The sequence below is a fragment of the Orussus abietinus genome, unplaced genomic scaffold (assembly GCF_000612105.2).
Source record: "Orussus abietinus isolate OABI.00-Male unplaced genomic scaffold, Oabi_2.0 scaffold10, whole genome shotgun sequence".
NCBI classification, from domain to species: Eukaryota; Metazoa; Arthropoda; class Insecta; order Hymenoptera; family Orussidae; genus Orussus; species Orussus abietinus.
Window position 1 is genome coordinate 791005 of NW_019396009.1, and position 23395 is coordinate 814399.

Consider the following 23395-nt stretch of genomic DNA (forward strand, 5'->3'; position numbering starts at 1 on the left):
TTGATTATGGATATTCATACACCAAGGGAAGGGTGGCGCAATCGGCTGAGTAAGGTACTCGGATTAAAGAAAAGGGAATTCATCCAGTTTACCAACGAGGAGTGAGAATTAATATTTAGCTTTTAGGTGGACGTATCTCGGCACGAGGCGAGGATGCACTTTGCAAAGTTCTTTGGCGCCCCATTCGTCGGGGCGACACATGCAAGTTATGCAGCTAACGTACGAGCATCTACAGCCTTGCATGTCTTATGAAAATGCAACACGGCGCCTGCCAATGCAAATAACATAATTTGCACGGCGGGCTGTCGATTGGATTATTGGCTTGTTTACTTTGATCATGGCACAAAATACAAATAGCGATTGTGGTGCATCGTGAAACGTCAACGCAAGGAGGTCCTTATGCGCTTCTGCATCTGGGGATGATTGTAAACTGTGTCATCGAATGGGGAACGAGCTTTTCAATTACTGACCTATCGTTGCGGAACAAATTAGGTCACTTATGATAATTCTCTTGCTGCTCTCGCCTTGACATAACGCACGCTGCTCGGAATATGGGATAAATTGACGGAAGGACATTATATTGACGAATAGTTTATTCTTAATATTCATTGCTAATATAATATTTTAGGGTTTTAATATGTCGATGAACACCGAAACGCACCAAGAGAGGGGGAGAAAAAGAGAGAGAACGGATTGTCGTTTTGTACTTAAGTATTCCCATCTGATCTCTGAATGGCTCATTATAAGCATACAATGGGCAGCGTCGAAAATGACGAGGAATTCCATTTAAATAATTTAATCGAGTCGAGGGAAGTACTTGCATAAGAATCGTTCCATTTATAATACATCAAACCATTTTCGGGGATCGAGTGGATGCCGCACTTACACACAATAAAAAACGCGCTCATATTATTTCCGGTTGGCATTTTCCATCCAACATAAAGGTTTGACAAGAAGCGGATAAATAACGAGCCGCTCCCACGTTATTACCTTTAACTCGTAAATCTATTTACATAAGTAGAATATTCTTTACGCTTAAACACACCTTTACGGAAACTTATATATCATTCCTTCGTTCTAGTGTAGAAAAAAATGTATAAAATACAGAGGATCGAACATAAGTCGCCAGGAATCAGATTATGTACTATCGCGACCCTGTCTCCGTTATCAAACTCCCAGGATGTAATTTTCATTAAGGGGCAAACAGATCAAACGTCAGCGCGTTCTCGATTTCGCTTGCTCGTCTACTCAAAGTAAACCATCATTCGCGTTCTGTCAGTAACACTGACCGCTGATTGCTGAACATGTCCCCCGTCAACTACTTCGTTTCAGCTCCCACGGGTCTAATTATAGAAATAATCTGAAAATAAACCCGGTGTTCGACCGCCTTTCCTCGCGCCGTACAACTCGCGGCCACCGTTTGCCGACTTTTTCCAATTTCTTCGTTTTCACTGCCACTTGCTTACCCTTGGAACTTAGCGCTAATTAATCTGGTAAATATCTTCCATCGTAACTCGCTATAGGTTTAATTATTACGTGTAGTAGTCGCTAAACTGTAATGAGAACACCGGCTGAAAGTGTGTAGCTCGAAGCGAACGTTGTGCCGAATCCGTTACGGTTTCGAATACTTGGCACTACCAAACCGTCATTAGGCAAGAATTAATAGCACTCGATGAAGGTCGACGATATTGTTCTATCATTCTCAGTTTTGAGTCGTGAGTTAGATGGTGATGTAAAGGAAGAATTCGTGTAACGCGTGGCTAAGGAAATAGACGCTGAATTCGGTGTTACTGCTCAAGTACCGCGTGGTTGAAAGAGTATCGAGTGTACGTATATGTTTGCGCAATGACTGAAAGCCCAAAAATACCCGAAATGTTTCAAATATGTCCTAGATATTTATAAAGCACCAAAGAGTGCATGTCTTTGAGACGTAAGATTCAGGAAACACGAAATGCATATTTTTGGCCGGGATCGGATGCTCAGAAATATAAAATAAAAGATCCTTCGAAGAATTATGTCGTGTAATTCCAGTGGAAATACTTTGGGCATTCTCAACAATACCGCGATGTTCCGTAACTCCAAAAATGATCCGAGGCAGAAATAGAAACTCGTGCAATAGAAACTTCAGAAGTATCCGAATATAAGCGGCTTGCTTTTCGGAAATACTACTTTTTACAATCGGATCTAGAGCGAAGTGTTTGTTTTAATTGATATTCTGCGCACGATGGTAAATGCGATTAGGTTTATTTGTAACCTTTGTAACTACTTGGAATTTGTATAGGATTTTCTAAAGGATATATCCGGCGCTCTAGTTCACCTCGGGCGCACTTCCGCGGCCATTTGTTTTCAATGGCGGAACTGTGTTAATTTCACTGGAGTTTGATCGTTAAATTCTAATATAGATTACGAAATTGTTTAACATCACCTGTATTTTACAGACTTGTAGATAATGGATACCGAGACCTCCGAAAATATCGAGACGGAGGCTACCGAGAAGAAGAAAAACGAGGTTAGTGTCGTGTGTGTACAAATCGCAGGCATTCATAACCTCAACTGCGCGCGGGCACATTTCCGACCTCTGATTTTGTAATAACCGCGGGCTGTTAGCGATGAATCGCATCTTCCTGTTTGAATCGACATACGATTAGATACTGAAAAATTGTTTATTTAAGGGGCATTCTGGTGTCCTAAGAAATGCATCTGGAGTTCACATGTATATTGTTTTTATCTGATCACTTTGCATGAGAGAATAACTATCATATTGAAAATGCACACGTACATTGTATTTGTATCATCCTTTGACGGAGTTTGAAGATTTACAGCTTTACTGGAGAGACACTGTCTACTCAGCTCTTGAGCCTTCCGATCGATCGAATCGAGTCACTACTATCTGTCCAACGATCCAAAGAGATACAAAGGACGAAGGCAATCTTGTGAATTGAAAAAGTAATATTTTAGTATTTTCATTGTCGTTTACATGCATACATTCCTTATGTTTCAGATTAAACCTATCGAGCATGTAAAGGACAAAAAATATTCAAAGGAGGAGAGAGCGAGGAAGAAAGATGACAAAAGTGTGGAATATGTTTTAAAGAGTTTAAGCAATATCGAGAAGCCTGAGGAGAAACTGGCGGCAATGTGTAAAAAGTATGCCGAGGTTGTCGATGAATACCGAAAGTTGCAGGTGTCATTAAAACAATCCGAAAAGAAAATTATTATGATCCAAAGGGAGAAGGAACAGTTACAAACAGAACGTAGTAAAGCTATTTTGACAAGAAGTCGGTTAGAAAATTTGTGCCGTGAATTACAAAAACAAAATAAAGCTGTAAAGGAAGAAGGTTTATTGAAGGTCAGGGAAGAGGAAGAGAAACGGAAAGAGGTTTCTGCAAAATTTCAAAGTACCGTTGGAGAAATTACTGCCCTCCTTCGGGAGAGCAATGAAAAGAATATTAAAATGTATGAAGATAATTTGGAGCTCAGTAAAAAATTCAAATCCATTGGAGAACAGTTTGCACTTAGAGAACAGCAAGTCACAAAAATGTTGCAACAAATGCAGTTTCAGACGCAGCTCGCAGAAGCAGGATACGCAAAAATTAAAATGGAAATGGCAGAAGAAAAGGAGGCCCTTTTAAAAGAGAAACAACGCCTTTTATTGGTAAGGGCAGTATGGAGCTTATATTAGAAATAAAATATTTCTGTGGTTATCTTCTTTATATAAAATCTAATAGCATTCCTTAATTAGACTTGTCTATTGTTTCAGAACCTAACGGAATATCAAGTTCGAATACGAGAACTTCAAGCAACGGAAGTAGACCTAAGAAGTCAAATTAGTATTTATACAGATAAATATGATGAATTTCAAAATGCGTTAACCAGGAGTAATGAAGTTTATGGTGGTTTTAATGAAGAGATGGAGAAGGTGAGAAATTTATTAAAAATCTGAAAAGGGAACAGTTTTTTTGGAAGAAATTTTAACATGTTACTTTTTCCTGCTTCTTAGATGTCAAAGAAGATACTAAAATTAGAAGAAGAAACTACATTGTGGAAGCAGCGATGGGAAAATAGTCACGCAGCTCTCCTTGAAATGGTAGCGGATAAACGAATGAAAGATACAGAGTTAGCGTCTCTTAGTAAAAAGTTAGTCTTCTTACAAGAATTATGTAGAGCACTCCAACGGGAGAGAACGTCCCTTTTAATACAGTTAGGTGAAAAAATGACAAATACTGGATCTGAATTACCCAAGGAGGCTTCAACGGAGGAAAATGTAATTACGATTAAACCAACCCATGATCTCTCGAAAGACTTTGAACAAATGAAAGATGGCATAGAACAGGCTACAACGGAAGAAGATATTCAGCAAGTTGATGATCTCACAAAAGACTGTCAACAGTTAACAGAAGAGATAGAACATATACAGGGTTGCCTTTCTGAAGAAATGAAAAAAGTTATTGATCAGGATTCAAAAAATCTAGTTGAAAAACTCATGGCGGCATCAGGATCTGCTGTAAGAGAAGAACAAGAACCAGCAGGAGTTGCAGGTAAAACTGAGAACTGCACTAACAGTAAACCCAGCAGTCCAGGACCAGCTAAGAAAGGAAAGGTAAAATCTTGCAAAATTAATTTTCCATATATACGTCTTATGATTATTGATCATTATTAGCTATATCTTTTTTTCCAGGATGGAAAGAAAAAGAAGAAATGAAATAAAGCCCTTGGATTTAAAAATGTTATGGAGGAACGTAAAATTATTGTAACGGGATCTTCATAGCCACACAAATCAAAAGTCCATCAATTATTACTTACACACTTAAAAACCAAGGAAAATGTATTTATTTTACAACACATTGGGCTATCATTCTTACTGTTATAGATACAAATACATTATAGATGATGATTTTATGTGCCTCGCACTCGCACGAATGTCAGACGAATCCATCATAATTGCACTTTGTGGTTTCCAATGAGTTTCATCTTTTAATTAATCACTAGTCGGTAAGTTAATGTTGGAAAATCTTGTACGTCTTTTTATTATGGATAACTTAATTAGCATTCGATTGGTTAACACGTCATGACATAACAGTCAGGTATATTTCTTGGCTCTTTATTTTGATTGATTTAAGTAAATATAATACGTTCGTGGAGAACTTATCCTCAGTAATTTTTCCTTTGTGTGGTACCTACAGCCGGGAATAGTACTTTTAATGATCTTCGGGGTATCTATAGAGTTACAACGCCTACAATAAACAATTTTCATGAATATAATATGCAACACAATTAATTTTACAGTTTGGATTTGTTACGTTCTATATCATTATGATGAAGCACACATTAGTTTAAACGGTTACCTTTACGGTTGTACTAGTTGACAATGTACTTGTAAGTTCATGCCGACACTGATACTGCCTACTATAGTTAGCGTTCTGCTTTTTATTAATTATTCTCTATATTTGAATTATTAGCAAGAATTGTGCACACCGAAGAAAATTTTACTTCCATTGAAAGCAATATCTTTTTTTATATAAGACAGTGGGATTGGTTCATACGTTACAATGAAAAAAAATGTATTCGATCAAAGAGTATTTCTGGTTGTGTCAGAGCGTAAGACTGTTCTCTATCGGAACAATATTTATTTCATTAACAAGAGTTTTGTTAGTGTATACATAATTCTGGCCTGTGATTTGCCATTGCATTTTTGACGATGATCAGACATAATCAATTCAGGTTGCAGCATCGTTCAAAGCTTTAGAGTTGGGTTTCGATGGTCTTCATTCGTCCGAGTGATTTTACAAAGGAAGGTTTATAAAGAATTCATATCATTAACAATCCGTTTTCTGATGTAGCCATTGAGTAATGAATTTCCTAGGAATGTGTGTTGTGAATATTACTATTATTTTTATTATTTGTTCACAGAGGATTGCATATTAATAATATTTCATTACTTTTAATCGCTGAATAATAACTGTTGTAAATCTTACAATGTATTAAGTGTTCAAATGTCTACAAAGAAAAGATTTGCTAGGTGAATAAACAAACATCAATTTTTACGACATGATTGAAGGGAATTCTGAATACCAAGTGAATTGAAAAAGAATTAGTTGCCAAATTGTATTTATCGTGCATCTTCTGAAAGTATTAAGAAAATATTTCTTTACGTGCCGCGTATAAAATAAACGAGGTAGAAGAGAGGATCATTGTAACGTAACAGATTGTTCTTGGTAAAAGAGCTTAGGGTACATTTTCAGAAATATGATAGAATCCATTGAGATACCATATCAACGTATTTCCACACGAACGATTTTTACATTTTTGCATCCATGACTCGTTACGAAGAATTCATCCATAAAATCAATCCACGTAAATTACGTCAGATAATATATTTATTGTTCACCTTACATAGTCATAACATTGCGGTTTATAAAAATGATCGATAAAAGGCAGAGTTAGCCCTCCCCGGACTTTAATCCTCGCTGACCCCAGTTTTCGTTTCTCTCAGTTTCTGTCCGATGAAACTAATACAATTAACGTTAAATCTGTTAACCATAGCTGGGGATATTGAAACGTCCCTTTTTAGAAGCTGGGTCCTCGCTCGTCATTTTCCAGTATAAGTTATTTCCTTGAACAACCGTGCGAATTGTCATACAGCACGACATGTGTTTCATTCGAAAGGGATATTGTATACGGTCAGCAATTCCGATAATATGAATAATTTTATCTTAACTGTGATCTGTACAAAAAAGAGTAATGTTAGGAAAACGAGGAGAAATAAAACAGCTGACGCTTGGAAAGGTCCGGCATTATTGCGGGGTTTGTTTCTTCCACAACCCCTTCGTCTCCCGTCGAGCACATTTTAATCGCGAGCTCTCTCGCTTTCCATAAACGATTATTAGCCGGCAAGTATCCCAATTAGGGGCATTTTATGAACTTGGAAGCGACAAGATTTTAAACCTCCTTAAATCTAGGTTTATAGGCTTTTGACGAACAACCTTGACGTTGCGAGTAAACGAAAGTCCTCGGTCACGTACCCGAGTACGCAGGACGTTTATTCCTTCCTTCCGCCATTACGCTAGAACGAAGAGTCAACGCAGTCGCCGACCGCGTTCCTTCCCAAGCATCGCGAAATATTCCTCGACGTGCAGTGCGTTAACTGCACGCAGTTAAATCCCAACTGTACATTTGAACGCGTCCTGGTGTTCATACCTACCGAGCCTTGACCTACTGCAGCCTTCCGAGTAGCCAAGTGCACGTACGGTCTTCCGGAATCGAAACAACCGCTTTCCTTTCGGGCTTAATCCAGATACCGGCATAAGGTCCGACAATCGAAAATAATAAATCCCATCCCGATCTCGTCGCATAATAAATCTGCACATACTATACATAATCTAGTACCGTACCACCCTCTAACTCAGGTGATTACAATTGATAACAATCCTCGAACATGAACATCCCGAGTCAGACTTTTGCCTGGATTTCGCGCAAGTTAATTTATCCAAGGGGTTAAATAACAACCGAGAACGCGATACGGAAATATACGTTTTAACGAGACATTTCTTTTCTATATTTATATTTATTGAATTTAATATCAAGGGTTAAGGAGGGGATGCTGCGCGGACCTGTTCGGGTAAAGCGCACAGTCAAGGTGTGACGTCCTCGCGGAAGTTATCTCATGGAAGATCCGTTCCAATCCAGATTAGAATTTCCTTGACCTCGAGGACTTTCCCCGCCTTTCGGCGGTCCAGTCGGCCGCCGAGATTAGGCACTCGGCTCGGTTTTCTCGCGCCGGCGCACCAGGGCGAGTACCGTTATCGTTTCGTCCGAGTGGGTCAGCGGCATCGACGGCACCTCTCGGTAAGTTATGTGTACATGGAAACGCGTCGGTGCCGTACACGCGGGACCAGTCGGGCCCGCGCGCGCGGTGGGGTCGCTTCGAGAGGGGGGAGGCTCGACGCTCTGAAAGTACTCCGACTAAGGCCAAGTGGTTTCCTTCCTCGGGCATAAGCTCGATATCAGTGACCGCGAGCACGAGGCACCTGTCGCGCGGACTCGAGAGTTCTCTCGGGTTTTAAATTCGGCTCCGAAAGTCGGAGCCAGGCGGCAAGATTTCCCCCTGACGACCGACGCCCGGACCAGCACCCATGAAGATCCCTACGACCTTGTTTCTCCTCGTGGTGGTCGGTACGTTGGCCTAAATCTTTTTCCCCCCTTACTTGTCCACACCATGGATGCATACGGTATGCACGGTGCTAATTATTCGAGGATTTAAGGCAAATGTGTATTTGCGCGAGATGGACATACGCATGCGGGTGTATGTAGGATTAATGTATTCGCGCGAGATGGACATGCGTATGGGGGCGTTAAAGGATTGAAATTATTTTTACGTGCTTACCGTGTGCGTTTTTGGTGCGCGGCCTGGTTTGCTCCGGGTCGTCTCGAGAGAGGAACCGGATTCGCTTATTACCTACCTCTGAATTTCTCGGCAGTTTGTAAATGCTAATAAATGATAACGGATGTGGTTTTAATCTCCAGGAATGACCGCGAAACGTGATTCTAATTAGTTACCGGTTCTTTTCGTGATTTACCGTGGAAATGAAAAGCTGCCGGTCTGCTGATCTCGATTTCGCCGTATCAGTCGTTTTATTCCCTGATAACAATATGATGGGACGTGGGAATTTTTGGAAAATGGACTCTTCAGATTTTCTGGACGAGGGATTTAATTCGTGGGAAAAATTAATGCGAGGTCGCGACCGAGCGGGAATTATCACACAATGAGGGGTCGCTTTGATTTTACTTTATCTTCGGTTTAATCGTTGGGCTGGTCAGTGACGGACAATGGGTCGGTTTAAAAGTAACGTCTGCGGACTTTGTCCGCAATTAGTGCAAGTCCACTTTGCTGCAAAAACGGTATTGGGTCGGACGGAACAAGGATGTGGCTTTTACGGCCAAGTGGACTTGAACCACGGACTTGTTTTAATCGCTTAAGATCAATTTCTATTTTCCACTGTCGTTCTTTACAATTACATTTGATCGCGATCAATGATAATTACGGAGCGTTTTACTCGCGCCGAGCAATTAAATTTAATTAACTGTCCGTGAATGTTAGACAAGTCTGTAATGAGAGTGGAAAAATGGACATCGATTTTGAGCACGTTATCGATATATTTTATATTATCCGCTGTATTATAACCTGTATTATATCTTGTATTATAAACACTTAATTCTCTCTGTGCTATTGACTCCTGACTTCTCGACTGACTATTACCACTCTGTCATCTCTCATTAATCTATGACTTCAGTTCTCATTCCACTAACTAATTTCGGTAGACAGTTTTTTTTTTTTTTTTTCCCCCAAGTATTGTACATAGCATTCCGATATTACATCCCCGAAATTTCCGGTGTACCGGTACTTCCTGCTTTTTCGCACCCCCGTGTAATGTCAACGTACAGAGTGTAATTAATTCTAGCGGTCACGAGGAACGTGATTCTAATTTTGTAATCGCGAGGGGAAAAAAATGAAGACGTACGTCGAGACTAGTGAAATGTGTAGAAATTATGGTTTCCGGTACATCGAGCAAGAATAATGGGGTCGTTAGAAAATTGGGCCGAGCTGGTATCGAGAGTCTGTAATTGTACGGATATTAGAAAGACGGTGAAAAGAGAGAAAAGCAGAAATGATAAGGGGGCGTTTAGTTGGGGAGGAAAATGGACATTCCATATATTCCAGCTAATGAAATCGATCGCGGGACATCGTTGAACTTTCGGAAAGTGTCCCCGTTAATCCTGCATTGTTAAAAAAAAAAAGCGTATCAAAAATCTGTGGATCTTAAAAATATCTTAACGGGGTGAAAATGCAAAAATAATTATCGCAAATCCTGGGAAAAGTTTCTTGGCGATTCAGATTCTTATAGGGAGATCTTTCATTAGTATACAGCTAACACATTGCCAGTAAAAGTCATACTTTCGCTTCGCGGTGGAATTTGATTTATATGCTGAATTTTTTCTCAAGAAGATTTCTTTACCGCCTGGACATCCGCGGTGTAAATTGAACATAGTAGCAAGTGCACGTCAGTCGGCTCTTTCTTACGTCACGGTACTTACGCGTCGGTAAGAAGGAAAAAAAAAATAAAAAGTCGAAATAATTACGGAATCCTGCAAGTGACTTTCCACCGCAATACTAACGTACTTAACTATTCTTCATAAAATTCTTGCAACGGGGTTTATGTCGTTTCCTATTTCCAAGCAATATTCCAGGGGTTGAGTTAGTGGGGCATACATATTAATATCTCATTTCGAGGACGAGACTATGACGAGGAGGATTTCTTCTCGTGACTTGGCGTGGTCGATAGTCTCCGAGTTACCGGAATATTTCATAAGATATCACTCTCTTATGTCATGGTAGTTGAACGACTAAATAGTCGCGGACAAGAAGAGGGCCCCCCAGTAGTTCTCGTTCAGCGGATTAACGTTTTGCCGAGGGGATTACACGAAACTCCCTTTTTTTCGGTGGACCAAATATCCAGCGAGTCGTGTCGACGTTAAATTGATGTCCGTAAAATATCTCGAATGGATTTCTAGGGACCTTGATTTTTTTTTTTCTCTTTTAATAACTCGGAAATTCGGAAAATGTCGGTCGATCAGACCGCAGGTTGGAATAAATGTTTTATTCACGAGCAAAAGGTCCCACACACTGTTTTCTTGTATCTTCGTCGATCAGGTATTCAGGGAATCGGGCCGGTCGAAGTGTGTTGAGATTTTTCGAAGGTGGACACTTTCTAGCCTCGATTGCTCCGGTCACGGAGCCCATCCTTTCGTTTATTTCAAAAGAGCGCCAAAGCGAGGCTTTAGCGGAGATTTTTCCCCTACGAGGCAACCGTAATGACTCGAAATAGTCGTTTTCGTTTCCAATGACCCGAATTCTTACGTTCGTTGCTTAACGCGGACGTTCACGGTAACGATTTCGACCTTATCCTTCGGTTTGCTTAGCTCTTCGCACCCGACAATTCTTGGAGCAATCGAGTTAGGCGGACATTTGAAAGCAGTGACACGGTTCCATCCTAAGTACGAGCCTCGAAGAATGAACAATGAATCGGGCCGAGTCGTCGAATTAGGATGTGTTTAATTACCTCGTTAAATTTTTCTTTATTTCGGGAAATAACGAAAGACACATCGACCATGGGACAATGAAACGAGAGGCGCGTGATTTTCTCCCACGGGCTACGACATTACCCTCCTAGTTAGTGGAAAAAGTCACGGTGCACTTTTAGTACCCTCGACAAGTACAATTGCGCTCGTGGAAAACTATGATGATTACACAACGGGGCGGGGTAACCGCGGTAATTCCCAGAGGCGTAAACGCCACTCTGATTGTGAATGTTTGCAAATCGCCCGGAGTCGTTAAAAAATGAGCGACAATCAATACTTCCGAATAGCGAGATAAAAATGTGCAATTTTTTAGAATCATGTCAAATTATGATAGTCATTTCTCCTGGGTTATAGAATTTATGCCCAGAGGAATTAACACTACTGGGTAGGAACTTTGACAGTGGCATCGAGATGTTCGGATAAAATTTAAAAAATTGAAGATTTTTAAAAAGCCACGTCGCGAGGGGTATTAAGGTGTTTAGCGATGCGGATTCGAGAAAGTCATTTTTCCTGGATATTATAGGATTCAGGTTTGAAGTGGGTTACTGGGCTATGGCCCGCTGACTCGTCTCCGACTTTACCGATTCGACGACCTCTCTTTTTCGAACAACTTTGCGCTTCCTCGAATCGACTATCGAGGGTTTCTTTCTCGGATCCGCCGACCCGAAAGAGAATATCGAACGTGCGTTCCCTCGCGTTCATCGCGAGCACTTTCTCCAGGATGGAATAAAAAAATTAATCTGGTTTCTGGGGGAAGTGCCGTTATGCTCGGAGGGCAGGAGAGCGGCTAAAATTTCGAAGGCTCCGTCGCAATCGGCGAACAATTATTAATCGTTTTAATCGAGATAACGTAGAGACGAGGATCTTGAACCGATCGGTGTGCTGGATTTCGTTACCGGGATTTTTGGCATTTTTTTTTTTTTTTCGTTAACTTTACGGATATTACCAATTTCACGGATTTCACGGATTTCTCGCGAACGACTGTACCGGATCGAGACACCTGAATTTCCAGGAGGCGTCTCGGTAGATATCGGAATCGGAGATCGAGATGTCTGGACGGGTTATAAATATTTTTTCACTCCGCGGAAAGTAGGAAGGCCCGAATCGCGAAGTGCTCATAGGCTGCAGGATGTGGAAATGTGGAGCAGCCATGTGCTGGACGCCGATCGTGAAACTACTTTTGCCTTCGCTTGCAATATTTATCGCTCGTACAGAGATGGGAGTCGAGATCGCGATTTTAGAGGCTGACAGGGAGAGCGAGAAGTTTCGCGATGGTACGGAGAGGCCGTTCTTACTTCTCCGCAAATGGCCAGGAATATTCCTAGGGATCGTTCATCCGCGGCCGCGATCGTCACGGTATGGAGAAGGCGATCCAACGTTCGAAAATCGGGATCGAGATCGATATCGGCTGTAACTTGGGAAAAAGCGTATCGTGGAGATCGGGGCAATTCCCGCGGGAAATTACCTAGGGGTCGATTTTAGAAAGGATCTTCCGATACCAGGATCGATGCCTAAAATCCATCCAACGCGGGGGAAAGCGTAACAGCGAAATCAGGCTTTCTTGCCGCAATTACCCAGGGACGGGATATTTATTTACGGGGGGATCACTCGTTCAACATTATGATTGATTTACCGTAAACGAGATGGTGAGGAAAAATCCGGGTCAGCTGACCCACCGTCGAGTTTTCTCCTCCTCCGCCCGATCGGCGAAGTACCCCTAATAATGTCACATTACGCCCCCCTCGAAAGCCATTGAAAGTCTCACTTCACCCATGTAATTCCACCTCCTGTGAGACCTGGAAACATTTAAATCGAGTATTTATACAAAGACCACACGAGACGCGAGACGTTACGGACGCGAGGATCCATAGCACAGCCCTCGTCAAAGCCTCGGCCATGATCGAAGGTTATGGGACGAGCTCGAATTCGAAAATCGACTCGAAATCGAGGAAAGATATGAAATTCGCTTTTCGAGCCCGAGGGCGTCCATTTCCACGGCCGAGGTTTTTTCACGAGGGGAGTATAGGTGTACCCGGCAAAATGGCGCTGAACAGCCCCTAAAAGATGGTGTTTCCGGTTTGCTTCTAGGGTGCACATGGCGGGAGACTGTAGGCACTTGTGTCCTGGAATCGGATTTTGGTTTCATGCTTAACTGCGCCTTCAAAAAATCCGGCCTCTTCCGAGTTCGAAACCTCGGGGGCGTCAAAGGCTACGTCGGCCTCGGTGAGTGTCCGCCGACTTGAAGATGAGCTCAAAAAAGCTTCAAATTGAAAAAAAAAAAAAAGAAATATCACCCTCCCAATCGAACCTATTCGTAACACAATGGTCATTTTCCCCCGATGGTGCGATTAATTCGAGCGACCTTAAAAAATAAAAATCACGGCTAGAACGCGTGACCTTGAAATTCTCAGGGCAAAAGCACGACTTCTTCGCGTGGCCTTGAAATACTTAGGGGGAAGCTCTTGTCGAACGCGTGACCTTGAAACCGATGCGAAAGTAGCGCGACCATAGTCTAATCGTTACGTTAAGGTTTCTTCAGCTATTAATTAATACAACAATTAATAATATCAAAGGGATTCGAAAAATACGATGGGTTGAGAGGTTCTTCATTTTCGTCGGTCCACATCTAGGCCTTAGTTTTGTATTTTTTGTAAGACCCGGACCGAGACCGATTTTGTTTATTACCAAAAACCGACGGGTTAATACGATTGAAGGGAAATTCGAGAAAAAAAATGCATAAAAAATAATAGATCACGTCTTGGGGGAAAAAAAAATGCTCTTCATCCTCGTCGGTCTACAAATGTCGCGGATCGACTCCGTAAAGCACGTCGAATCGATGGAGAGCTCTCCGATCATTACGAATTCATCCGCGAGTAAAAGGCCGCACGTTGTGCAATGTCCAAGGGCAACGTCTTAAAAATTATAGTGTGTTCAACTGTGAGCAATACCGATCGGTTTCGAAATGCTCCAGGTCTTCGTTAAATATCCGACCTGTGATGCAAATGTGGCCTCCGAGTAATTCCCTACGCGATAGGGCGAGTGGTTTGTTGTATCGATTCTGCATGAACCGTTATAAATATTGTTCATCGCGCACGGTTATTTTTAATTACACATATAGAGGTTTTCTCGTTCGGATCTACGGCAAACGAGCTAGGCTTAGTTGCAATCAGATTTCTATCTCCTCGCCTTGATCCGTCGATAAAAGGCGAAAAACCGACCTCGTAACGCGTTAGCATTAATTGCCCCGTAAAGGTAGACGCCGTAAAACAAGGGAAATGCAATCAACGCAAAAGAGTATTCCCGATTAACGGCCACTTAGGTTTGTTTTATCCCGTACGGTGTACGGGTAATTAGGTCTCTCTCGATTTTTCGATTTTTAAGGGGAAAGATAATAAGCGCGTACGTGCAGGGGGCCTCAAAAAATGACATCCGAGTGGGATGGTTAATACGTCATAAATTATCGAGCCTATCGGAGCGCGACGACGATCCGCGTAGAAAGTCGGGGTTAGAAAGATATGTCAGGTGTAAAAAGTGACAGGTGCAAAGTGTCACCGTTGCGACGTATGGACAGTCGGTTGCAGTTAACGTGCGCGCCTAATTGCGCAAAAGTTGTAAACGATGCACCCTGCCCTCTTTAATAACGACGGGATTCGTTAGGAGTCCCTCTTCGTAGTTAATCGAGGAAGGGAGAAATTTGTTCATAATGGCTGACCCTTGAGAGCCAGTCGGAGGAACACGGGAGTGCAATAGCTCTTTCAGCATCTCTTAGGGAAAATTTCCCCGCCACGCTCGCACGTTTACCTTGAAGGAATATAATTACCGTAATGCCGGCATTTATCGTATCGTGGGTTCGGGAAAAAAAATGGCACGATTACGTCGAATGGCTACTCCTTAAGCTGGCTACCGATCTGGTCGCGTCTACTCGAGGCGAGACTCGGTATCGATGAATTCAATTGTTCCTTCGTCTTATCAGAGAATTTCCTCGGGTCGTTTCCAAGCGATCGTCGATGATTTCATTAATCATTCGCACCTTCCTGTCGTATCGAAGCAATCGTCGCGCAATTTTATCCTCAGGGCATGTACAGGATCAAAGTCTGGGAGAGTCGACTTGCGACACGCCTTGCCCCTTGTTCTAACCCAAGTATTCACGTCGACCTAAAAAAGGATTATTTTAAACGTCCATCATGATTTATTCATCGTCTCGACCTAGCTTAGATCGCTGGAAAAAGTGTCTCGATCGAGATACGTGCGATGCCCTCGATCGTCTCCAAGCTGAAGGCGTTCCTCCACCTGTGCTCGATTTTTTTTATTTTCAATGAGCAATCGCGGAATCTCGTTACTTCGCTTACCTACCTTCTCGTAGATTTAATTTTCCCCTTTCGAGGGGAATTCTGATTTTTATCGCTTTCTTCCATTTTTCTCCTGTCCTTCTCATGGTGAACGAATTATGTCGAGGGAAGCCCTCTTCTGGAATTTCGACATTTTTCAGAATAATTGTACGATTATTCCGGGATTACGTCGCAATTGCATTGGTCGAATCGGGTGCATCGGGTAGTTACATGCCAGTTGGTCGTGCCATGCATCGTGGACCAGGACAAAGTGGATCGCGTTTAAAAGTCCCGGACGAAAATCGTACTTCCCGTTCCTACGTACCGGAAAGTACGCAACCCGAGCATGGAAAGTACGCAAAGAAAAAGACCCGCTCAAGGGATATATTTCGCATTTAATCGCGGCATCATTATCTATCCAGATAATTAACTTGCGTAAATAAGGAGAAATTTAATATTCGGTGGGAATGGTACTAGGTTAAAAAAAAAAATGTACATACGTATATAACTTGGATATCACCCTAAGTCGGCGTTATATGATATTAATCATGGGATTGCGTTTACACGGTTCTCTCGCGAAGGGTAATTACTCGGCACTGGTTCGGCGAACATGTTTCGCGATTTTTTTTAAGAGGCCCCGAGGGCGGCAATTTGTGACGGCGATAAATAGAAAATAATTGGAGTACGCACCCTCCCCTGTAAAAAGAAATCCAGCCTGTCGGTTTATGTGGAAGGTCCGCACGGGAGTCCACGTGGCTAGATTTAACTCCCTATCGTAATTATTTATTTATCCATTAAGGTGATAACGTAGCCGCTGATTTTCTCTCACGTTTCAGGATTCTCCATCGGGGATGAGCTGGGATTCCGAGACTCCTTGTCCAACCTAGAGAGCAGCAAGAGGAGGAGCGTCCAAGTGGGAAGAGGGAACGCGGTTCCCGTAGGATCTCCCATAGTGAGTGACGGAATTTCCATTTCATGGAGAAATTTCATGGAGAAATTTCACGGAGAAATTTCATGGAGAAATTTCATGGAGAAATTTCATGGAGAAATTTCATGGAGAAATTTCATGCAGAAATTTCATGCAGAAATTTTATGGAGAAATTTCATGCAGAAATTTCATGCAGAAATTTCATGCAGAAATTTCATGGAGAAATTTCATGCAGAAATTTTATGGAGAAATTTCATGCAGAAATTTCATGCAGAAATTTCATGCAGAAATTTCATGCAGATACCGGGCACTAGCCGAGAGTTAATGGAGCGTGTCGAGGGCAATCTTTTGCGTATTTTCGTAAGGATACGACGTTTCCTCGGAGCTCGGATCCGATCGGTTCAAGGAAAGTCTCGAGTTCGCAGTCGGAAAGATCGAACGCGTAGAGATCGTTTCACTGCGAAGCCGGCCCGGAATATTACGACCCTCCGTTTTCTTTTCGCTCTTTTTCCGCCTCGAAGCGACTCCCTGACCTCGGTAGCGATTTCGTGGATGGATTTCACCGACCGTGGCTTGCAATTAATCGCCTCGCTTTTCCTTTTCGGAGTCCCGTCCCTCCCCAGGGAGGCCGGGATTTTTTGCTCCTTTGTCCAGGAGGATGCACCATTCCGTCTTCGTCGATACACAAGGAGCACGAACATTCAAATAGTTCGATCCACTTTCAGCTCGTCCTTGTGATACTTGCAATTCCTTGGATTTTCCCGCGATCGGCACAGCGAGCGGTGTGCGTTTTCCCATCTCCGCGAAGCCGACTTCGAAATAGGAGATATTCCCTTGAATGTAGACCATAAAAATGTAAAAATCCCCCTTAATAATTCCCCAGGGTTCGCTGTCGGGGGAAAACGAGGTTCTTTGTGTATTTATTTACGTCCGGGGAAAGACGATTTCTCTCTCTTGAGGATATTCGCGATTATTCACGACACCGAGAGATCGCTTTTTAGCCCGAGCCTCCGGACTTTGCTCCAGAGTGGCCGTTTCATTGTGGACGCTGCTTTACAAGGAGCCGGTCGTTGCCGCCGCTAATCGAATATCGCAAGGCTGGACTACTTTCGTTTCATAATGTGTCTGCCACGAGAAAAGGAATGAAAGAACTCATCCGGCAGTCACGCCGTGCAAGGCGGCGTGGACGATGCATTTCTGCAGCAGCTCGGGCAGAAACGCATCCACGGCCTTACTCCGGGCGAAAATGGAAAATCCCAGCCCAAAGGAAGAGTCCGGGATTCTTCCTCGGTGTCGCATTACCGACAAGTGATAGTTATCACGAATATAATTGTCCACTGAGCCCCGGCGAGGTCGACGTCTCTCTACGCGAACTCAAATCTCGCGAATGGGAGCAGCGGTTTGCAAAATACCCCGGACAATTCCCCGAATTAAATACTAGCTTGAAAGTGTATCCGCGGGGGGCAATTTGCACCTGCACGTGGCTTACTTTCTGTCATTACCGAGCGCCATTACCCTCCGGGTTGTCACCTTGGATTTAGACGCGTTAAACGCGACGCCGCCGAGAGGTCCTTCTCGCGGATTTTTGCCGAATTTCCGAGGACATTCGGATAATTAATCGCCGGTTTTTACGCCGATCTGGGGTCGTAATTACGCAACGGTGTCGATTAAAGTGCACGGGGGACGATTTTTTGGCCTCGTAAAAATTCACAAGGACGCCGTTCGCACGCGGCCGTTTACGGTGAGAGGAACTATCGCGTTGACACGGCAAACCTGACTAGGTGACTCGTTTCTTACTTTCTGGAATTATTTAATTCCGCTTGCATAATATAGAGAACAGCTCGAATAGTCGGGCTCTTTGTCATTGCCGAACGCCTCGATTCTTTCTCGAGAGCCGGTTACTTAAGTAGATGTCATCGATATAACACCTCTTGACTTATTCGCAAAATGGCACTGGCCGCAAAGGACACGTCATGGCGTCGCACATGAGACAATTCGCGGAGGTTCGCTAACTCTCGGTTCCTTGAAATCAGGTTCTTAAGGTCAGCCTTTAAAGTTTCTGTACTTTCGACGGAGAGAAGAAGTATCGTTTCGAAGAAAAAAAAAAAAAAAGGTGGAAAAAAAGAACGAGAGAAAAAAAAAGGTCATTTCGTAAATTCGAGGCGGTACCATCCCACGTTGGAGGATTTTACGTAAGAAGGTCAGATGTAATATGGATTCCCCGATGGCTTCGGGACACGGCGTCAAAATTTAGAAAGCCGTCGATTACCTTAACGTTCCTGCCGTCCTAAATCCCGAGGAGCTAAGAATCGCGATTAAAATCGGCCTTTGGGTTGATTCCGCAATCCAGAAATAGGAACGTCATATCGAGACTTGTTGAGTTGGAGGTCTCTTAAATTAGGTGTTAACGTTAAAATGAATTTCCAGGTCGCAAACCGGAATGATCCCCGACAGATTCCACAGAGCACCCGAGTGGTTCCACCTTTCAAGCCTTTGCCACCGGGTGCAGCTCGTCCCATGGCCCAGCAACCGGAACGTCAGCGATTGGTGGTGCAACAAAATCTGACTGCCCTGAAGACGATGCCTGCACCTTCCTTGGTAGCGATGCAAGAGGAGGCTTTCAGGCAGCATCAGCGACTGCAGCAGGAGGAGAAGATGCGGCTCCAGCAGCATCAGCAGTTGCAGCAGCAACATCAGCTGTTGCAACACCAACAGATCCAGCAGCAGCAGTTACAGCAGCAGCAACAGCAGAGGCTGCAGCAGGAGGCGCTGGCCATGCAGGTGCTGAAGCAACAGCAAATGCAGCAGCAAGAGGCCATGCGGCAACAGCAAATGCAGAAACTCGCCCAGCAACAGCAGGCTGCTATGAGGGTGCAGGTGATTGCTGGATTTATTTAGGTTGTTACTAAAATTCACCTGGCAACGGGAATAAGTGCACAGGTGGACTCGGTAACGCGGTGCATACCTACGGGAGTGCAACCTAACGGTTTGCAAATTACTGCGAGGCATGTTCCTGCATCCGGAAAACCTACTTTACTGGAAGAGCTTTTCGCTATTATCCTTCGCGTTTTGCAAATAAAGGTGGAACGCCTAGCGGTGCATTACTCGGGTGAGGTGCCTTCCTTGAAAACGTAAAGACGCCTCTGTCGGTATTGGCAGAACGACCGAGACGTGTTCCGGTTTTAGATGAGGAGAGAATCCTCTTCAGAAAGAGCGTTCCGTTGCCGAGTTAATAAGTTAGCCTTTGTGGCGTATAAAATTGGAAATCGTTGAATGCATCCGAGTTTCGTCGCGCATAATTTCCTCTTTGAATCGAGTGCCATTGATATGTACACCGTCAATGGGCACTACGTCGAGCACAATGACACGTTTGTTCAACTTTCTCCGCATTGAATGGGACTTTGGCGGCGCTGGGTTTCTTTTTATTTTATACTTTATGCCCGATCGTCGGAGGTGGATAAATATTTTCTATACCTAATTTGGAGGTATTACCGCGACGAATTGTTGAAAGGGTATTGCCCGTTTTCTTTCGAGGGCGGTGACGAGAGAGTAACCGCATCTGATACCAGGAATGCGGTTGGAAAATTCTCAAGCGAGGAAGTCGGCTTTTTGTCGTACTTTACATATAACTACTTTCCATCCTAGTTTTACGGGCACATTTCTTGTGCAGATTATTAAATATCTCTCTTGATTTTATCCCAGGGCTTGGCGCCGGCGACTTCCGGAAGGCTTCCGAACATCATCATGGCTGTTGGACCTGGAAACAACGCGGTTGCTCAAAATGTCGTTGCTCAAGTCCCAAAACCGGGGTCCGGAGTCGTCGCCGGGGAAAATGGCTTACCTCCTTTCGTAGCGATGCCGAAGTCCTCCGCTCAACTTACCGACAGAATCAGCAACAGTCCGACTTTGTTGGAAGACTCGGTGAACGAAGTACCAAAGGACGACTCGTCTCAGGTAAGATGTCGTTGAATTTTTATTCGGTAATTAGGAACATCGTCGAGAAATATCTAGAGGATATAAATTCGGGTGCATTAATTGCTGAACATGTTTGGCACTTTTTTTCAGTCACTCATGCCATCGGACGAGGCAGTGTCCACCGTCAATCAGCTGACGCTTCGTTCCGTTCAACCAATGGCCAATTCCCTTCAGTCCATCCAGTCGATTCAGCAACAAGTCTCCCAGCAACAATTTCAAAAGCTGCAGCCCGCGATCCCATCCCTTCCCTCTCTTGAACCTATTCATGGCATGGAGACGTCCTTGAAAGCTCTAGCAGACGCCAGCAACATCACTTTGGAGGCCCTTGAAACTGCCATTTTGTTGAGGCAGCAACAGCTGATGCAGAAGCAACAGGGACCCACGACGACCACCACCACAACCACCACGACCACCCATGCTCCTATTAAGAGGTATTCAGTGTTGATATGATTTTTTCTCCGAGATATTCCTAATCTTAAGCAACCTAGTTTTGGACTCTGATCATTTCCCAGCAAGAACAATTACGCGGGGGCGACCAAAGTCATGAACGCGCCTCGGGAGTATTATCCTGTGGGGTATGACAAGAATTTCGACGACAACTTTGCCAGTCGGGTCGACCTTCCTGAAACGAGCTTTTATTGCGGCGATCAGAAACACTTCCCTGGTCTTTATGCCGACGAGGATCTGGGATGCATGGTAATGGCGTTTTTCTTTTTTATCTAGATATTTATACCGTGTACTCATTTTTTCTTTTTTCACAGGTTTTCCACGTGTGCGCTCTGACGGACGATGGACTGATCATGAAGAGTTTTCTATGCCCAGAGTCTACTCTCTTTGATCAAACTATCTTGAAGTGCAATTGGTGGTTCTACGTCGATTGCAAGACTTCAAAGTCACTGTACGACAGCAACATTCCTATCAGCAAGAGTTATCAGCTCATGAAGGCGTTGGCGTTCTTCTCGGCGTACAAAAATCACGACAATGGAACCGCCGAGGCGACCAAAAGCGACAAATCTTGAAAGTCGGAAAGATGTAGAAGGTTCCTTGACGAGATTTTAGTCCCAGGGAAGGTTTCATGTCGGATTATGTTTTCTGTTAAGAAACCTCGAATGGCGGTAGGACGCCCTTTGGTTTCCGACGATGTAAGAGAAAAGTACTTGAGCAAGTTTTGCTCACCGGGTTCGAAGGTGCGAATCGCTCGTAGAAACGGCGATTCGATCTCCAATTAACCCGGTATCTAATCAAAACGAGGTTTTCGCACCTGTGGTACTATCGCTAAAGAATAATTAGTGACAGTCTCACGAGTTACGGCGATGCTTAAAAAGATCTAGTTTATCATAAGACCCCGCTCAGGGCCTTGCCTTAAACGTAAGAGTGTACATATATTTATTTAAATAGATTTTAAGTTACGTCGAATACCTTCTAGAGGTTGATTAAAAATATTGACAAAGGTATTGCAAAGGTTTGCGACGTTCGGCATGATTGGTGCGGTAGAATCAGAAATAGAAATAACGAATATGCATGGCACGTCGTGTATTAATAATTTTTTAAATCCAGACGGGAAATATGCGACGTTCGTGGCGTGATTAAAAGGGGATTTAAGTTTTATACGAAAAGAAGTATGTAATCTTTCGGGACACGGGACGATAAGCTGTCGCTTTGAACTACCTTTGTCGAGGTCACTTTGTAAATAGTTGATACGTCTTGTTGAATTGTTAATTTTTCATACAAACTGCGTTGACGCTGCGTTTACTACCCTGTACGTACCTCTCCGTTGAATACCTTCTACGTCGTTACAGTAACGAATAGTTAAACGATTTTGTGATAAATATTTATCGACACTCGTTACCTCGACGTGGTATCGGGTTTTCAGGATTTCTGTTCAACGTTGAAACGGGAGTAACAGATAAGCACTTCTTTCCGAAACCTTAGCGATAAGGTGGAGATACCTGCACATCGTTGGCACGCGAAAAATTCTGTAACTTATAAATTTCCACTTTTATGAAAATGTCATTATTTATTACAGCTCACCGTTCCGGAATATCCTACCCGCGTCATGTAAGGTGAAACTTTACTGAGAGGTTCGTTGTTAAATTTACATAAAAAAAGGAGGAAAATGGCAGACACGTGGTCAAATGACAACAACGCTTTATTGTACGCCGCGTCACGGCGCGTGAGTTTAGGGGAAAAAAAAGAATAACTAAGGAGCGAATGAGGCGATGAACAGAAGTGGAAAGACGAGGAACAAAGAAGCGCCGAAGACGGCCACGTTTAGAACGCCAGAACGAGGAGGAAAAATGGATTAGATTTTTTAGATAACAAAATGTCGAGCAAGGTACAACGCATCGAACGCGACAGCGAAACGTAGGATTAAAATCCCCAAGGCTGGACAGTTTCATCGAGGAAACGGGAAGTCGGATAATCGTTCCGGCATTTCTTGACGAGGAAGGAAGTCGGATAATCGTCCTGCCATTTTCTTTATTCCCGCCTTCCCAGATCCGCCGTTTCGCCGATTTGTACACGTTTCCGGGCGAGACGGCGATACGATTGCGCAACGCCATTTCCCGACAACAATGTCCAGCCCCGAATTTGATTGCCGACTGGACGCACTTCGATAAAAAAAATTCAAAGAAGGGATGAGCGAAGGGAGGACGCTAAGCTGTAAAAAATCCGACGATCCTGGCTCGAATCAACGAACGATGACTGGGACGGGGATCGATACGTGGGGGAAGAGGCCTTACGCTAGTATAAAACGGCATAACAAACTAGACATAGGTTAACGGCGACCTGGGCAGAGATGAGCACGCCCGAAATCGCGTTCGATCACCCGGTTGAAGGTAACCAGATGATCGAGCGACGAGAATTTTTCTGGAAGCGGTTGGCCAATTACTTCCGCGAATGGATTCCGAATGGACGCGTGTCCAAATCTGCCGGAGATGGGTGCCGATCGCACAAATCCCAAATCGCTTGGCGGCTTCCGATTAAACGACTGGCCTCGCGGTTCCACGCCAAATAGCGCCGCCCCGAG

General features: G+C 43.6%; 2 protein-coding genes across 7 annotated transcripts; both read left to right on the forward strand.

The window, feature by feature from the left end:
• Positions 1-1362: 1362 nt before the first annotated feature.
• LOC105699889 (alpha-taxilin) lies at positions 1363-6789 on the forward strand. Of its 5 annotated transcripts, XM_012425292.2 has the most exons (7): positions 1666-1826; positions 2439-2509; positions 2823-2946; positions 3002-3655; positions 3761-3919; positions 4001-4600; positions 4679-6789. In XM_012425292.2, exons 4-7 carry the CDS (start codon positions 3137-3139, stop codon positions 4700-4702), a joined length of 1302 nt encoding a protein of 433 aa, XP_012280715.1. In that variant the 5' UTR covers positions 1666-1826; positions 2439-2509; positions 2823-2946; positions 3002-3136; the 3' UTR covers positions 4703-6789. The 5 variants fall into 5 exon arrangements, with proteins under 5 accessions (XP_012280713.1, XP_012280712.1, XP_012280715.1 ...); XM_012425290.2 differs by lacking the exons at positions 1666-1826; positions 2823-2946 and adding an exon at positions 1363-1493; XM_012425289.2 differs by lacking the exon at positions 2823-2946 and having other exon boundaries at positions 1665-1826.
• A 1143-nt stretch (positions 6790-7932) lies between these two features.
• LOC105699927 (bromodomain-containing protein DDB_G0280777) lies at positions 7933-22375 on the forward strand. Of its 2 annotated transcripts, XM_012425375.2 has the most exons (8): positions 7933-8172; positions 13225-13359; positions 16301-16416; positions 18820-19269; positions 20095-20346; positions 20458-20798; positions 20880-21063; positions 21129-22375. In XM_012425375.2, the coding sequence occupies exons 1-8, from the start codon at positions 8133-8135 to the stop codon at positions 21384-21386; spliced, it is 1776 nt and encodes a 591-aa protein (XP_012280798.1). In that variant the 5' UTR covers positions 7933-8132; the 3' UTR covers positions 21387-22375. The 2 variants fall into 2 exon arrangements, with proteins under 2 accessions (XP_012280798.1, XP_012280799.1); XM_012425376.2 differs by lacking the exon at positions 13225-13359.
• The last annotated feature ends 1020 nt before the right edge of the window (positions 22376-23395 follow it).

Coding starts and splice junctions, on each gene's coding strand:
- LOC105699889 (XM_012425290.2), top strand. CDS start 2,450: ATGGATACCGAGACCTCCGAAAATATCGAGACGGAGGCTACCGAGAAG. Junction 2,510..3,001: donor CCGAGAAGAAGAAAAACGAG/GTTAGTGTCGTG, acceptor CTTATGTTTCAG/ATTAAACCTATCGAGCATGT. Junction 3,656..3,760: donor AGAAACAACGCCTTTTATTG/GTAAGGGCAGTA, acceptor CTATTGTTTCAG/AACCTAACGGAATATCAAGT.
- LOC105699927 (XM_012425375.2), top strand. CDS start 8,133: ATGAAGATCCCTACGACCTTGTTTCTCCTCGTGGTGGTCG. Junction 16,417..18,819: donor TTCCCGTAGGATCTCCCATA/GTGAGTGACGGA, acceptor ATGAATTTCCAG/GTCGCAAACCGGAATGATCC. Junction 20,799..20,879: donor ACCCATGCTCCTATTAAGAG/GTATTCAGTGTT, acceptor ATCATTTCCCAG/CAAGAACAATTACGCGGGGG.